This window comes from Oncorhynchus nerka, linkage group LG22, assembly GCF_034236695.1.
Source record: "Oncorhynchus nerka isolate Pitt River linkage group LG22, Oner_Uvic_2.0, whole genome shotgun sequence".
NCBI lineage: Eukaryota > Metazoa > Chordata > Actinopteri > Salmoniformes > Salmonidae > Oncorhynchus > Oncorhynchus nerka.
In genome coordinates, this window is record NC_088417.1 from 35,581,085 (window position 1) to 35,599,762 (window position 18,678).

Genomic DNA, 18,678 nt, shown 5'->3' on the forward strand with positions numbered 1-18,678 from the left:
ATTGGTTACAGCTGGATAAGTCAACAGACGTGGCGCAGCTCCTGGTATATGTCCGTTACGTTTATGGAGGATCAATTAAGGAAGACATCCTCTTCTGCAAACCACTGGAAAGCAGGACAACGGGAGAGGATATTTTGAAAGTACTTGACAGCTTTGTGACATCAAATGGACTTTGGTAGTCAAGATGTGTTGGTATCTGTACTGATGGCGCAAAAGCCATGACAGGGAGACATAGTGGAGTGGTAACGCTTGTGCAAGCAGTTGGTCCCGACGCCACTTGGGTAAACTGCAGAATCCACCGAGAAGCTCTTGCTGCTAAGGGAAAGCCTGACAGCTTGAAATATGTTTTGGACACTACAGTGAAAATGGTTAACTTTGTTAAAGCAAGGCCCCTGAACTCTCGTGTATTTTCTGCACTATGCAATGTAATGGACAGCGACCATGTAATGCTTTTACAACACAGAAGTGCTCTGATTATCAGGCAAAGTATTGACAAAATTTTTTTAATTGAGAGACGAGCTTAAAGTTTTCTTTACTGACCATAATTTTCACTTGTCTGAATGCTTGCATGATGACGAGTTTCTCACACGACTGGCCTATCTGGGTGATGTTTTTTCTCGCCTGAATGATCTGAATCTAGAATAACAAGGACTCTCCGCAACTATATTTAATGTGCGGAACAAAATTGAGGCTATGATTAAGAAGTTGGAGCTCTTCTCTGTCTGCATTAAAAGGACAACACACAGGTCTTTCCATCATTTTATGATTTGTTGTGTGGAAATAAACTCAAGCTTATGGACAAATGTCAAATGTGATATAGCGAAGCACCTGAGTGAGTTAGGTGTGCAATTACACAGGTACCTTCCGAAACGGATGACACAAACAACTGGATTCGTTATCCCTTTCATTCCCTGCCTCCAGTCCACTTACCGATATCTGAACAAGAGAGCCTCCTCGAAATTGCAGAAAGTGGTTTTGTGAAAATGTAATTTAATCAGAAGCCAATGACAGATTTCTGGATTGGGTTGCGCTCAGAGTATCCTGCCTTGGCAAATCGCGCTGTTAAGATGCCCTTTGCAACCACATACCTATGTGAGAGTGGATTCTCAGCCCTCACTAGCATGAAAACTAAATACAGTCACAGACTGTGTGGAAAATGATTCAAGACTGAGACTCTTTCCAATACAATCCAACATGCAGAGTTATATGCATCCTTTCAACCACACCCTTCTCATTAACCTGTGGTGAGTTATTCACAATTTTCAATGAACACATAAGGTTTTATATGTAAGATTGTTAAATATAGAGCAAAATTATTGATTATTATTACATTATTATTTGTGCCTTCGTCCTATAAGAGCTCTTTGTCACTTCCCACGAGCCGGGTTGTGACAAAAACTCACACTCATTCTTATGTTTAATAAATGTATGGTATGGTGTGTGTGTGGGAGGGTTACAATGATGGCAAAAATACAACATTTGAGAGTGCGCTGACCCTGGTGCAAGAGGGGGTACACAGCTGGAGGTTGAATGTTTGAACCGGTAGGGGACTATAACATGTTTGGGAACCACTGCTATGGAGTGATTAATCATGCTTCACCATCTGGCAGTACGGCAGACAAATCTGTGTTTGGCGGATGCCAAGAGAACGCTACCTGCCCCAATGCATAGTGCCAACTGTAAAGTTTGGCGGAGGAGGAATAATGGTTTGGTTCTGTTTTTCATAGTTCGGGCTAAGTCCCTTAGTTCCAGTGAAGGGAAATCTTAACGCTACAGCATACAATTACATTCTAGATGATTCTGTGCTTCCTACATTGTGGCAACAGCTTGGGGAAGGCCCTTTTCTGTTTCAGCATTACAATGCCCCCGTGCACAAAGTGAGGTCCATACAGAAATGGTTTGTTTAGGTCGGTGTGGAAGAAATTGACTGGCCTGCACAGAGACCTGATCTCAACCCCATCAAACTCCTTTGGGATGAATTGGAATGCCAATTGCGAGCCATTGCTAGCCGCCAAACATCAGTGCCCGACCTCACTAATGCTCTTGTGGCTGAATGGAAATTTCCAATATCTAGTAGAAAGCCGTCCCAGAAGAGTGGAAATTGTTATAGCAGCAATTGGGGGACCAACTCCATACTAATGTCCACGATTTTGGAATGAGATCTTTGATGAGCAGTGTCCATATACTTTTGCTCATGTAGTCTATGTTTGTAAACTTGCCATTAAGAAGTGATATGATCATTTAGTGTCCATATAGCTGTACCGTGATATTTGTACTGTTAAGGATTCTGTAGCTGTGACTAACTGTCCTCCAATATTCCACCTGCTAAAATTCCCCTCATTCAAGTTGGGTTGTCATCCCAGTGACTGGTTGACCATCCCTGTACACATGGATCCTATGACCTTTAAGAGATGTATTTAAAAATGTTTATTTAACCTTTATTTAACTAGGCAAGTCAGTTAAGAACAATTTCTTATTTAAAATTATGGCCTAACCGGGACGATGCTGTGCCAAATTTGCGCCACCCTATCGGACTACCAATCACGGCTGGATGTGATACAGATAAAGAAAACACTGAACACTGAAACACACTATACAAAAACAATAAACGAAATAACGACCATGAAGCTAATGAGAACTGTGCTGACACAAGCAATCAACATAGACAATCACCCACAAACAAACAGTGAAACCCAGGCTACCTAAGTATGATTCTCAATCAGAGAACTAATGACATCTGCCTCTGATTGAGAACCATACTAGGCCGAAACATACAAATCCCAAAATCATAGAAAAACAAACATAGACTGCCCACCCCAACTCACGCCCTGACCATACTAAATAATGACAAAACAACGGAACTAAAGGTCAGAACGTGACACAACCCCTCCCAAACACACCTCTGCCCCTCTCTCACCTAGACCCCCCCCCCCCCCCCCCCCGCCACACACACACACAAATGTTCAACAGTTTATCTTGCAAATTTGGTTGATGTTGCCTTTCCAACCTATTGTCTCGTAACCTATTTTTATTTTTTAGACTATGGGATGCCCTACAGAACAGAAATGCGCTCCACACAATACCAAATGTCTCCTATGGAGCTAGTGGCCGTAACACTGAAGCATTGTCTTCGTGTGCATCCCAAATGGCACCCTATTCCCTAGTGCACTACTTTTGAACATAGTGCCCCTCCTTTGCTCTATTTCATTATGAAGTGATATCACAGAGGAGAAAGGGCCCTGCATCTACTTCTGGAGGGCGCCTGGTGGCCATGCTCATTGCACATGTGGCTTTGCTCTTCCCTCAGTGATGCTTTAATTACATTTTCAATAGAAATTGATCAGGGGCCATTGTGAATGCACGTCTGGCTGCTGGATTGATTTCTGGGAGAGGTTTTTCTCCTAATTTGAGTAGGAGGCACCCAGATTGGGACGTAAATTAACTTCCATCATAGCGAGGGGTGGTGGAGTGGGTGACTGAAAGAGGAGGGAGACGGGAGGGGTCACAAACAGTGGCAGACAGAGAAAGACGCATGCAGGGCTGTAATGAGGCATTGCGCGCTAAAGCAGTTTGGAAGATAATGACGTTGAATAACTTTATTTTCACTCAACTGACTCTCTGACTTTTCAGATGGTTCGGCACAACAGAACCACACACATAAACAGTCAGTAGCTAGCTTCTCCCAGCTCGGTTATCATAGCTTTCACTTAGTGTATCTTTCAGTGTTTACAACAAGCAAATGCAACAATCTTAAAGATACTCATCTTAAAAGGCAGCCATTTTGCTTCCACAGCTTTGTTTTCACACAGAACACAATGAATTAGTAATATTAAGCCTTCCAGCACCTGGAATAAAAACCCATTCATATGTCATAACGAGAGAGAGGTTGCATACTGTCTTTATCCCAAATGGCTCCATTTTTCCTACTGTACTGTATTTAGGGAATAGGGTGCCATTCTGTTGCAGTGCTCCACTGACTCCACAATCTAATATACTCCTTCTGTCCAGAACAAGAAGCTAGCAAGTCACACACCACATATGGTCACACACACTCAGAGGTCACACCCACCACTTCGATAGCTGACGCACATACTGTACGCATCACACACACAGACAGATACCGTATGCCTGTATAGGTGGAAAGATGTATTTGGTCATGTGTATGTTTATTTGCATATACTGTATGTGCACTGTGTTCTTGTGTGCATGCAAACGTGTCTGCCTCTGCCCTTTACTTTCATCTGCAATTATCACCATGTCCTTGGTGGTTAAAATAAATAAAAAAGGAGGGAAGACAGCATGAGGAAAAATAGGAAAGACAAGGGTTGTGGCCCAAATGGCACCCTATTCCCTATATATTGCATTTCCTAAGTAAAGCACTATATAGGGAATAGGGTGCCATTCAGGACGCAGACAAGCTTTTGATGAGTTCCCGGAGATAAATATGTTGAGGGGATTTGGTGGCTGAATTAAAATGTCAGCGCAAGCTAAGCTGTTGTTCATGCAGAAAGAAACAGGCCGCATCAGGAGAGACAGCAAATAGTAGAGAGGAGACGGTGTGGAGAGGAGACGGTGTGGAGAGGAAACGGTGTGGAGAGGAGAAGGTGAGGAGATGATTGAAGAGGAGAGGAGTGTAGAGAAGAGGAGAAGGTGAGGAGAGGATGGGAGTGTAGAAGAAAGGAGGGGAGAGGAGAAGGTGAGGATAGGAGAGGTTTGAAGAGGAGAGGAGTGGAGAAGAGAGGATTGAAGAGGAGAGAGGGAGGAGAGGAGGGATGAAGAGGAGAGAAGACCCAGTCAGAAGTGGAACGGTCATGTCATGTTTCTACAACATGTTAATAAAGACATCTGATCTTCTCCGAGTTAGTAAATGGCGGGTTGTATGAACACACATCACTTTTGCTTCTTTGTCCTTTCGGTTTTGTACACCAGCTTCAAACAGCTGAAAATACGATATTTGGGGTTATTAAAAATATATTTCACAGAGGTTTAGATTGTACAATGTTTCTTTACAGTAATTGCTTGTTTTGTCACATAAACTGACATTTGGCGAGGTGAATTTTAGCAACCATTTAATGACAAAAATATATTTTATTGTGATCTAGTGCTACTGAGAACTGACTTCTCATCACTCCACAGCTCCACTCAGACGGGGACCGGGGTGACGGTAGCATACGGTACGTCCTGACTGGCGACGGAGCCGGTACTCTGTTCATCATTGATGAGAACTCAGGAGATATCCACGCCACTAAGAGGCTAGACCGGGAGGAGAAGGCCTACTACACACTCCGGGCCAAAGCCGTCAACAGAATCACTAACACCTCTCTAGAGGGAGAGTCAGAGTTTATTATCAAGATCCATGACATCAACGACAATGAACCCAAGTTTACCAAGGATCCCTACTTCACACACGTACCTGAGATGTCCCCATTGGGTATGTATGAACACCTACACCCTAACCCCTACTTCACACATGTAAAGATCTCCCCACTTGGTACGTATGAGCTTCTACATCACAAATGTACCTGAGATGTCCCCACTTGGTACAGATGTAGGATTTGAATATTTGCCCGTTTGCTATAGCAGGTTAATAATCTTGTGGCAACAGGAAATGTGAATTACTATACGGATTATAATTAATGAACATTTTTGTACGGGTTGATGCACTTTTCTTTCGAGAAAATATGTCTGAAATTTCAAATGGGAAATAACTAACTTGAAAAGCCTTTTTAAGCTGAAATACACCACAAGTTTGCATTTCTTGCTTTGCAGGAAAATTCTAAGCTACAAAAGAGTGATCAAATTAAGATCCTACACCAGAGATGTCACCACTGGATACATAGGCTACAGAGTGCATCCCTAAATCCAAATCAACCACTTGTGCCTTGGGTGTAACTGTAACTCACAGCTTGACCAAACTTTTTTTAAACAGCGCAGTTAAACTTATAGCCTGGAAATCGTTATGAAAGAGGGGGATTCCATGCAGTCAGTGGTAATAATACATTCCAGTCTTGTATCTGCAATGAATAGCAGCATTAGAAGGCTTACGATGTGTGAGACACGATAGAGTTGTTACAAGCAAATGCCTATCTTATTGGATCAACGAGGGCTTTATCAATCATAATAATGAGAGGAGAGATTGAATGCGTCCCAAATGGCATTTTATTCTCTACGTACATACTGCACCCCTTTAACCAGGTCCCATATGGCTCTGGGCCTCGGTCAAAAGTAGTGCACCACATAGGGAATATGGTGCCATTTGAGACGTAGATATTGAGTCATTAAATGAGAATGATTACAGGCCATGCACTGGTTCATTACAGTGAAACAAACAAGGTAAAGCGGTCCAACAATGCTGATTATATCAGATACTTAAGCTAATCTTTTGAATACACTGTTCAGTGTTCAATTACAACACATTAAACACAGGATGAAACGGTCTATATTTCAGTCACGTGTTTGCCAATAGTTGGAATCTGCATAATCTATCCAGTTCAGTGGGTAGATGGCTGAAGATATATGACACATACTCTGAACACGAACACCTGCGTAAAGCCACACTCTCATCAGTGCATTAGCTTTCATCGTCGCTCACATCAAAAAACCCCGCAACTGACGGAAATGAGGACTTAGAACTTCTAACTTTACAGAGTTGAAGAACTTTGTTCTCTCCTGGTGCTGTAAGTGCGAGTGACAGTGGTGACACAACACAGGCAGGTGACAAACCCCGTCACTCCGTTCACCACATCTAAGTAGGAAAAGCGGGTTGCCTGTTGTAACAAGTGAGGTGTGATGCCACAGCCTGAAAGTGGACCTGTTGTGAACCTGCCTTTCATAGTGCAATCCACTGTACATTATTTGTCTTGTGAAATCCTGACAATTCCCTCTTCAGAGAGGATATATCATCATATCACTAAGCTTGAACATGAGTTTATTTATAAAGTAAGAGGTTAAAGAGAAAAGAAACTTCAGATGTTTGGCAGTTTGGCAGTAATGTAACGTGCCCACTATATTCATCCTTGCAGATCTCACGTTGCCACTGAATTAGAACAAGTTTCAGTTGGTTACAATTCCCAATTCCAATCTGTGGCACAATTCTATATTTATGTTCATTTCCATTAACTAAATTCATTCTTCTTATGCATTTAATGAGGCAACACTGGGCCCCGCTAGGCATCGTTGGAACGTACCATTTGACTAAAACGTCTCTCCTTTGTTCCCTTGGAATATCTTTCTGCCTCTTTGATAAGGAAAATGGATCATAGCCGTTGCCTAAGTGATCATGCCAAATGTAACCATATTGTCGATTTTTACACTATTTTAGCTGAACAGCATACCAGTTACCTTAAAATCCCGATTCCATTTCATGACTTCCCTTACAAAAACAAAAACAAGACATTTGCAGTTTCACATGTGAAAATCAGATATTAATATTTGAAAATCGCATTTTCACATGTGAAATAACTGTTTTCACATGTTGAGCTGAAATATTCACGTGAAAACAAAAAAGACACGTGTGTGGTCAGTTGTGTATAGTTCACGTGCATTCAATATAGAGTTAACATGTTAACACCACCTTTTCACATGTGAGGAGAATAACATATTTTCACCTCACATCTGGAATTATCACGTGTGCTCCCTCTCCGGCCTCTAGGTCACCAGGCTGCTCGTTTGAGGCGCACACCTGTCACCAGCGTTACTCGCATTTGCCCAATTTGACACTCACCTGGACTGCATCACCTCCTTGATTACCTGCCCTATTTATGTCACTCCCTTTGGTTCCTTTCCCAGGCGCTATTGTTTCCGTTTCTGTTTCCTGTCTGTGTGTTGTTTGTGTTTTGTATTATGTTACATTTATTTCTTAAAACACTCCCTGAACTTGCTTCCCGACTCTCAGCGCACTCATTACAGGAAGAGCATTTCCACGTGAAAAAGCTTGTCTTGTAAGAAAATCTTAACTCACATGTGGAATAGGGTTGAATATTTTCACCGTATTTGACATATGTTCAATCCCGAGAATAAATCACTTTTCTCCTGCCAAAACCGGAAGTGTCATTCAAAAGCATCATGAAGCATATAAATAAACCTATGTATGGATTTGATTTTTTTTAAATTCAAGCCTGATGCTACCTGAGTCTGATGAGCCATACATTACATACATTTTATGAGCCCTACATTAAAGACATTTTATGAGCGCAAGCCCCCAAACGAATGATTGTGGCGTTATCCAATACATAGGCTATATGATATAGGCTACTGCACATTACGCACAACATAAAAACATAAAAGTCCATAGATGTAGCTAGCTAATGTATATACTTTCTTGGGTAAATAAATGAAACTAGCTCCAGTTAGCAAATACTTTTGAGTGTGAACTGTATTACTGTATTATATGGACTGGAATTACACACATCGTTCAAACCATGATAAAGCAGGGAGAGAACATGTGATTCTGATGCAGCACATGCGGCCTACAAAGTAACAAGTATAGGCTAACTAATTTGATTTCTAGAAATACAATAGAGCTTATTTGTATAACTAGTAGCCTGACGCATATATACATTTCATAATATTTCCCCTAATGTTATTAGCCTACCTCCTATTTCTCTCTATTGTTGCTTCATTCCTTCCTCGCTTTCAACAGTTAAATTAAATACGTTTTGTTGTCCTAATCTTCATCGTTGTAATGGCAGCCTTGAATAATAAAGAACTAGAATTAGAAGCAGAAGGCTTTCACTTCTCCTGACAAAGATTGAATGGTTATGGGTCTGAATAAACTACTGCTATAGCATCGCGCATTCACCCTTTCTTTCAAAGTACCCTTGAGTTCTACTGGCTGCTGTATTTTACAATCAGCAAACAATAGCTTGCGTCCCTCTTCGAATAATCTATTGGTATATGAAATGTAAAAACAAATGTTCAGCAAGCTATTCTAGTCTAGCTTTTCCTACATGAGACTCCAAGAGCTGAGGAGCATTTTTTAAGGAGAGAGGCCAGCGGAGCACACGGTGTATTCCTATTGCGCAAGAAACAGAAGCTATAAGTTAGAAGCTTATTATACATAACCCCTCATTCATTAGCTAAATATAAGGCTAATAGTGCATTGAATTTGTTATCTGAAAGAGGCGTGCCAGGACATCTACTTATAGGGCTATATAGCAATCTAGAGAAGGATGATCTATTTTGGATGCAATTTGAAAGGAGTTGAAGGAGAGAGAGAAAGACTGCGAGAGAGTGCTCGAGCGTGCACGGATTTAAAGCAACGATATCCGAGTGATAGGCTGATTTTATATAGTCTGCAGCTGCAATAAAACATCTTTACAATTCAAAAATAAGGTGACCCCTCCCCCCGAAAGCCAGATGGAGATGGGTGAATGAGACGCACATTCAGTCTTTATTACTGTAGCATAGACTATGCTGCAGCAAATGTAGGCCTACCTGTCACAAGACAAAAAGTTACCATGATGAGATGATACTGTAGTTCTACATGCATTGTGAACTGTGCTCCGTCCCGAGATGGGCTGTCTGTCCCCACCCTGAGTGCTGATGATTCATCACGCAGAGGCCATAGAGAAGCCATATTTAGATATGTTATATCATTTAACAGTTCCATTTCACACCATGCTGTTCATATAAATAATTTATCATAATTTACCAGTTTCTCGCAGTTATTTATCCCTGCAAAAGGGAGTGGTTTTGGGCGGATAAATCCCAGTTAATCTCGGAAACCGGGTTCCTGCCATTCAACCCTAATGTGGAATTGCACTTTCACATGTGAAAAACGTTCAAAATGTTTTCTCTTGTAGATTCATTGGTATCACGTTGAAAAATCGCATCCCCATGTTGTCACATTTATTACACATGAGATCATTGATTTCATATGTAGTTTCATATTATCACATGTTGATTTGACATGTTGTCACATGTTATCACATTAACGTCACATAAGATCACATTAAATTCATTAGGTTTTCCCATAAGGGCATATTCCTTATATAGTGCACTTGATTTGACCAGAGCCATATGGTCAAAAGTAATGTACTATAAAGGGAATATGGTGAAATTTGTGACACAGACATACATATACTTCAGTTCAGTCCAGTTCACTTTATTGGCCTTATTCAGGAAGTTGTCTTGTGCTATTGAGAGCGTTCCCCAACACCCCTTGACTCCATTTCATGTGTATAACTTTGCTCACCAAGTCACTCTCTTTCTTCTTCTCCTCCCTCCTTCCTTCCCCAGGCACAGTGGTGATGCAGGTGACCGCTACAGACGCTGACGACGCCACGTATGGTAACAGTGCCAGGGTGGTCTACAGCATCCTACAGGGACAGCCATACTTCTCTGTAGATCCCAACACAGGTCAGTGTAAACAGGCACCCCATCTTTCTTCTTCTTCTGTAGACAGAAAGGAGAGGTAGGGTCAATTACAATGCAAATACAGAGTTCTATAATAATGACCTTCTATAGTCTATCGGTGGCTGGAGGGGGCAAATGTTCCCAGAGAGTCAACAGGGAACAGCACACACAAGGTGCCACTTCCCTGTCTTACTGATGTTTCATCTTGCACCCGAATGCAACCTAAAGTCCTACTGAGAGTGAACCAGGTTGCGAAGAGTGCACTACCCGTCATTACCACGGAGACTGTGTGTGTGTGTGTGTGTGTGTTTGTGTGTGAGTGTGCGTGCAACATGACCATTAACTCCCATGTCAGACTGAAGCGACATGACAGAAAAGAAGGGCAGAACCTCTGCCAACCACCGCCTTTCAATCCCATGGCTCAGCCATCACTGCTAGATTTAATAATGTGTCATGTGTGCTTTGGAATGGACCCTGGTGTTCTGTTTGCTTAAACAAAAGGGAAATTGCAACAAAAAAGTCTATTTGCAGATTAGTGCAGGGCTTCACATTAATATGGTTTATCCCAGATGTGCCATGTAAGCTGACATCCCCCCTACACAAAGGCAGACAACAGCATGATTCTCTCTCTCTCTCTCTCTCTCTCTGTATGTCTTCCCCTGTTTGTTTGCGTGGAGTGAGAGAAAGAGAGAGAATAGACAGAGTGAGAGAAATAACAAGTAGAGCGAGGGAGAATGAGAGAGAGAAGAAAGATAGATAGGGAAGAGAGATGCATTCAGAGACTGTGTATTGGTGTACACATGCACACAGTGTATTGTAACTCTATATGGAATACACGTGTGTATTTTCCCCCTCAGCACTACTTGAACGGACTAGCTTGTTTTTCAGGAGCGAGTCGGCTGGCTGTCCTTCAGCGAGTAAGATTGTGCTTTGTTAGGAAAAACGAACGCTGCTGCGTCATCTCTCAGCGCTTCACACACACACACACACGCACCTCTGTGCCTTACTCCTCTCCTGCTGCCACATCCTATGTGATAAAAGAGCAGGATGAGAGTTGTAGAGCCCTGCATTCACTGTGCATTTCACCGATGCTGCTTAGATCTCGGTTTGAGTGATGTGCTGCATCAGCCCTTACATCGCCTATTGTTTGATATTCAACAAATTTCCTCTTTGGAAAAAAAAGAGATTGGATCCCATGAACTCTGTCGATGCAATTGATTTAGTGTTTTTTACTTCTATTTCTGTATTTTACTGTAACAGTCTCTGTAGTTTTGATGCTTCAAATGGATGACAAAAGCCACGGCAGCTCAATATCTGACAGACAGGAGGAGAAGAAGGCAGAGCGCTGCTTTTAATATGTACAGTTGAAGTTGGAAGTTTACATACACTTAGGTTGGAGTCATTAAAACACATTTTTCAACCACTCCACAAATTTCTTGTTAACAAAATGTAGTTTTGGCAAGTCGGTTAGGAGATCTACTTTGTGCATGACACAATTCATTTTTCCAACAATTGTTTACAGACAATTCCAGTGGGTCAGAAGTTTACATAAACTAAGTTTGCTGTGCTTTTAAACAGCTTGGAAAATTCCAGAAAATGATGTCATGGCTTTAGAAGCTTCTGATAGGCTAATTGACATACTTTGAGTAAATTGGAGGTGTACCTGTGGATGTATTTCAAAGCCTACCTTCAAACTCAGTGCCTGTTTGCTTGACATCATGGGAAAATCAAAAGAAATCAGCCAAGACCTCAGAAAAAAATGGTAGAAGTCTGGTTCATCCTTCGGAGCAATTTCCAAATGCCCGATGGTACCACGTTCATATGTGCAAACAATAGTACGCAAGTATAAACACCATGGGACCACGCAGACGTCATACCGCTCAAGAAGGAGACGCGTTCTGTCTCCTATATATAAACGTATTCCGGTGTGAAAAGTGCAATCGATCCAATAACAACAGCAAATGACCTTGTGAAAATGCTGGATGAATGAAACAGGTACAAAAGTATCTACATCCACAGTAAAACGAGTCCTATATAGACATAACCTCAGCAAGGAAGAAGTCACTGCTCCAAAACCGCCATTAAAGAAAGCCAGACTACGGTTTGCAACTGCACATGGGGACAAAGATCGTACGTTTTGGAGAAATGTCTTCTGGTCTGATGAAACAAAATATAACTGTTTGGCCATAATGACCATCTTGTCGTTTGGTGGAAAAAGGGGGGCGCTTGTAAGCCGAAGAACACCATCCCAACCGTGAAGCACGGGAGTGGCAGGACAATTATGTAGATATATTGAAGCAACTCAAGTCATCAGTTAGGAAGTTGAAGTTTGGTCGCAAATGGACAATGACCCCAAGCATACTTCCAAAGTTGTGTCAAGATGGCTTAAGGACAACAAAGTTAAGGTATCGGAGTGGTCATCACAAAGCCCTGACCTCAATCCTATAGAAAATGTGTGGGCAGAACTGAAAAAGCGTGTGCGAGCAAGGAGGCCTACAAACCTGACTCAGTTATACCAGCTCTGTCAGGAGGAATGGGCCAAAATTCACCCAACTTAATATGGGAAGCTTGTGGAAGGCTACTTGAAACGATTGACCCAAGTTAAACAATTTAAAGGCAATGCTACCAAATATTAATTGAGTGTATGTGACCCACTTCTGACCCACTGGGAATGTGATGAAAGAAATAAAAGCTGAAATAAATAATTATCTTTACTATTATTCTGACATTTCACATCCCCCAAAAAAGTGCCAATCCTAACTGACCTAAGACAGGGACTTTTTACTAGGATTAAATGTCAGGAATTGTGAAACTAAGTTTAAATGTATTTGGCTAAGGTATATGTAAACTTCCGACTTCAACTGTAGTCAATTAGAGCTTCACTGAACCTCTGTCCTGACTGATAAACCAGAGATATATATATTTTTTTATGTGTATATGGAACACAACTGTACCAGAGAGAGACAGAGCATCTATATTCACCTCAATGTCTTTGTGTCTGAGCTCTAAAGAAATGTGCAAAAATTATATTTTGTGCATCATACACTGTGATATTACTTTGCATGCATACATACATAACAGTGATGCAGTGATAAAAAAAAAAAAAACAGTGTGTGAGGGCTGACCGCCGTTCGAGGTGAGTAAATGCTCCCGATACTTTCAGTGCATTTTCTCGCAAAAGGTGGGTAAAACGCTTGCACAAAATAACAAAGGTGTTAAACTGCATATACGTGTGTTTACCCTACACTACACGACTGATGCATATATTCTATGTAGTCATTTAGCAGACACATTTATCCAGAGCCACTTACAGTTAGTTATTCATCTTAAGATAGCTAGGTAAAGGCAATCATATATCACAGTCATAGTAAGGAAAAATGTTCCTCAATAAAAAAGCTATCAGCAAAGTCAGTGCTATAAAGAAAAGACAAGTGTACTGTAAGTGTTAGTGCAAGACATGGCATGAGTGCTATTTGGTTATTATTATTTAAAATATATTCTTACGGAACACTGATATATGAAGAAATGTATGTATCAAAAGTATCTAATCGCTCTGTCTTTTTCTTACAGGTGTGATCAAGACAGCCCTGCCAAACATGGACAGGGAGACGAAGGAGAACTATGTCGTTGTGATCCACGCTAAAGACATGGCTGGCCAGATGGGTGGACTATCAGGGACCACCACGGTCAGCATCACCCTGTCTGATGTCAATGACAACCCACCACGCTTCCCCAAGAGTGAGTATAGTGCACACATATACAGACAGATGTGCGCACACACACACACACACACACACACACAAACCTAGTTCACCATACAGAAGGCTCGTGCCAAACAGGCAGCCTCCATCTGGTGTCAATTTCAAAATTAATGTGGATTGGTACTGCGATGCTGCAGCTGCGGTGTGTGTGTGTGCATGTACGACTGCAGCGCTCTCTGGAAGGCTGGGTATAATTAAATGTAAAGCCATATGACAGAGGGAAGGGTCCTGCACAGTGCATCAGATCAGCCTGGTAATCCCTATTAAATGAAAAGAGTACTCTGTGGGTTTTTATCTCTTTCTCGCTCTCTTTTTATCTCCTTCTAACTATCACTTTTTTTTCACTCCCTTGCTGTTATTCCAGATCCTCTCGCTCAGTCTTTCTCTTCCCAATGCGCTCAATGTCACTGTGTGGCTCCGCTAATGTCCTTTGTTTCTATTTTTCTTTTCAGTGTTTCTTTTGCCAACCATCTTTCTCTCCTTCACCCCCTCTATGTCCTCTCACACGCTGTGTCTTGTCCCCCTCTCCCCTCTCTCTCTCCCTTGCTCTTTCCCTCTCTGGTGCATCTGGCGAATTGCAAATATATCAGATTGACAGATTACTGGTGTCATTCTGTTTCCCCTCAATAACAGCACTGTGTCTGTGTGTGTGTGTTACCCACACAAGCCAAACAGCTCTTTACATGACAAAATGCACACAACCGTAGAAACCCTACCTCCATTTATCACCCTCCCCAACAGGAAGACAAACACTGTCACTGCACCTCACCTCAATGGACAGGACAGGGAGGGAGGGAGGGTGGGAGGGACGGAGGAGGGGAAGGAGGGAGAGAGAGAGAGAGAGAGAGCGAGGTAGGGGGTAGAGATGGATAGAAAGGAAATGAAGGTGAGACGGGAGGAATAAATAGAGGGATGGAAGGAGGGATGAAGGGAGGGGCCAGGGAGAAAGCGAGAGTGAGTGCAAGTGGATATTGTAATGGGACACCCGGAGGAGGCAGAGTGTCAGGCAGCGATACCATTGTTGTCTGCAAGACTGATGCTTCCTCCTCTCGACCCAATGCTAAATACCTGTTAGCCCGGGAAACCTCTCCATAGTGGTGTGTGTGTGTTTCCATGCCTGTGTTTGTGTGCGTATGCTCGTGTACACACCTGCCTGCATATGTGTGTGCGTGAGACAGAGACCTGCCGACTCAGGCGTTGCCAGAATGCTGTCAGGGTGTTTTATGAGGGTGTCAGTAGTGTTTGTCTCTGCAGCCTGTGTGTATATCACTTCCATCCCTTTGCAGACCAAGCCAGCTATTTATTTAAGCATATGAGATACAGTGAGGTGCTTTAGCTAGCAGACAGGGAAGCATTCATTTATCTGGCACAAACCAGGAAATCACCCGTTAAAAATAACAATGTATGTGCCAATATATTCACGTTGAACAAATGATACATGTTTGATTAATGTAGGCTTTTAAGATGGATTCAAATGTTTGAATTAATGGGTTGATCCAGATGTTACAGAATAACAACAACTAATGTGTGTGTGTCCTTGTCTTTCCTCCAGGTCTGTATGAGTTCAAAGCTCCAGAGTCGTCAGAGCCCGGCTCGACGGTGGCCGTGCTGCGAGCTACAGACGCTGACATTGGCAGGAACGCTGAGATGAACTACCGAATCACCAGCAGTGACGGCCCAGCCATGTTCGACATTTCAACCAATAGGAGCACACAGGAGGGTGTCATCACCCTCAGGAAGGTCAGTGATTGGCTGCATTCCTAATCTACCACTAGCCCATATCCCTAGTCCTTATTCCCCTAATTCCTAGGACACTCCTTCAGTATGGCTGGATTCCCAATCACTCCTAGCACTCTATTTCAATAAACCTAACGCAATGGTAAATCTAAGGGCTGGTGGGAGCGCTTTAGGTTCCGGGGTGTGTCAGAAATATTGTTTCTATTTTCACAAACAATTATGGGCGCAGTTCCTGGCGGTGACAAGAAAGTGCTGGGTTTTGATGATTAAACTATTTGTAATGTGGTCGCTTCAAATAGTTTATTTATAGTTTTTCATGTATTGTATTGTCATCAAATCCAATTTGAATGTTGTCCGCTATAGTCTAGTTCGTTAAATAGCCTGCCCCATATTTGCAAAATATGTTGAACATGTTTGCGGTTTACATTATTCTAATTGCATTGCTTCAAAAAGAAAATACACTACATGACCTGCTCATCGGACATCTCATTTCAAAATCATGGGCATTAAAATGGAGTTGGTCCCCACTTTGCTACTAGAACAGCCTCCACTCTTCTGGGAAGGCTTTCCACTAGATGTTGGAACATTGCTGCGAGGACTTGCTTCCATTCAGCCACAAGAGCATTAGTGAGGTCGGGCACTGATGTTGGGTGATGTCAACGATTGGGTGAAGAGATGTAGCAGAGTCAGGCGCAGGACACAACTGAGTTTACTCAAAAAGTCGAGCAAAATTCCAAATAGGAACATACATACACACTAGCATAATCAAAAACCACTAAAGACACCAACAATCACGGACAGAACAGAAATGTATGCCAGACGGTTACATAAGGAACATGATATGGGAATTGAAACGCTCCATCAGTCTTCCAATCCTTTGAAGTCGTGACAGGTGATTAGTTCTGGTTCGCAGTTAGTCTTCCAATTCATCCCAAAGGTGTTCGATGAGGATGCGGTCAGGCCTCTGTACAGACCAGTCAAGTTCTTCCACACCGATCTCAACAAATCCTTTCTGTATGAACATCGCTTTGTGCAAGGGGGCATTGTCATGCTGAAACAGGAAAGGTTTTCTTTCACTGGAACTAAGGGGCCTAGCCAGAACCATGAAAAACAGCCCCAGACAATTATTCCTCCTAGGTAGCATTCTCCTGGGTTCCGCCAAACCCAGATTTGTCTGTAGGACTGCCAGATTGTGAAGTGCAATTCATCACTCCAGAGAACAAGTTTCTATTAGTCCAGATTCCAAACGCGGTGAGATTTACACCACTCCAGCCAAGGTTTGACATTGCACATGGTGATCTTAGGCTTGTGTGTGGCTGCTTGGCCATGGAAACCCATTTCATGAAGCTCCCGACGAACAGTTCTTGTGCTGAAATTGCTTCCAGAGGCAGTTTAGGACTCTGTAGTGAGTGTTGCAACCGAGGACAGGCGATTTTTATGCGCTTCAGCACTCGGCGGTCCCGTTTGAGAGCGTGTGTCCTATCACTTCGCAGCTGAGCCGTTGTTGATCCTAGACGTTTCCACTTCATAATAACAGCACTTACAGTTGACCGGCGCAGCTCTAGCAGGGCAGACATTTGACGAGCGGACTTGTTGGTGTTATCCTATGCCATTGCCACTTTAAAAGTCACTGAGCTCTTCAACCATTCTACTGCCAATGTTTGTCTATGGAGATTGCATGGCTGTGTGCTCGATTTTTTTTCTTCCCACACCTGTCATCAACAGGTGTGGCTGAAATAACCGAATCCACTCATTTGAAGGGGTTTCCACATACGTTTGTATATATGGTGTACATTAAACATAGGCTATAGCATTCACACTGACATAGGGGCTGGGCCTACTGTAAATTGCAGTCTGTGGACATGCCAAACGTTGTCAATAAGCAAGATTAAATTCACTAGGCTGTTGATAAGGTCTAAAATACAGTTTATAATTCGAATCAAATTCGAATAAAAAGAATTGCTGTTGAACCAGCCTTTGTTATAGCAGGCCTAGGGTAAGGGTAGTCTACGGAGGGCTTGGGTTTTGAACATATGACATGGAAAACAAGCAATTGTTACATGAAAATAACTTAACTAAATATGAGGTTCACCGCTATTCACCAAGGTACTCATCTCTCGTTTCATGATGGGCTTGGACAGATGTAGCCTACCTTTGTTGCTAATGTAAAAAAAGAATGAGCTTGGATAGGCTGGATAGGCTGAATAGGCTGTGTTTCCCCTGTCAAAATTGATGCCATAACAAACGCGTTACTGCTTAAACCAACTTTCGGTTTTGTCTTAAATATCCCTACCAATTTACATCGCAGGTTAGGTGAATTGGGTTAAGTTTAGAATAAGGGTTAGAGGAACGGGAGGCTAAAATGCTACAGTTGTTCCAGATGTAACTCGGACACGCACCCTTTGCTCGACGGTCGTGAATTACAACCACCCGTCCTCCCCGACCAACGTCCTTACTTTAGTTCCTGTCTAAAGTAACTAGACCATTATGTGTGCATAATACTTCTTGTAGGTGCTCAGAAATACTTAAAGTATGTTTTTCGTTTGGCTCTGAGGCTGTCTCCCTAGAACCTAGTTAGTAATTGCACAAGTGCTAGTTAACAACCCCATTCAAACCGCACGTCGATACAACAATTGTATCCTCAAGTTCATCTGACTTGGGGAAGTAGATAACATGCCAAAATCCAGAGTTATCCCTTTAACTGCTTTACCTTGCCTTTTGGATGGCTGGATTATTTTTCCATGTTGCTTACATTTATCCAGTCATGTCAGATTGTACATACCGTACACATGTTCAGATAGGATGAAATTATACTAGGTATGGA

The 18,678-nt window shown here is 42.3% G+C and overlaps 1 protein-coding gene across 1 annotated transcript in view; it reads left to right on the plus strand.

Annotated features, from left to right (window-relative positions):
- The window catches only part of LOC115105118 (cadherin-6-like), an 81,161-nt gene that overhangs the window by 52,708 nt on the left and 9,775 nt on the right, over positions 1–18,678 (plus strand). Inside the window, exons 3-6 of the mRNA XM_029626753.2 lie at positions 5,137–5,431; positions 10,240–10,359; positions 13,927–14,094; positions 15,670–15,857. Of these exons, the coding sequence (XP_029482613.1) occupies positions 5,137–5,431; positions 10,240–10,359; positions 13,927–14,094; positions 15,670–15,857 (771 nt within the window). The remainder of the gene's footprint in view (positions 1–5,136; positions 5,432–10,239; positions 10,360–13,926; positions 14,095–15,669; positions 15,858–18,678) is intronic.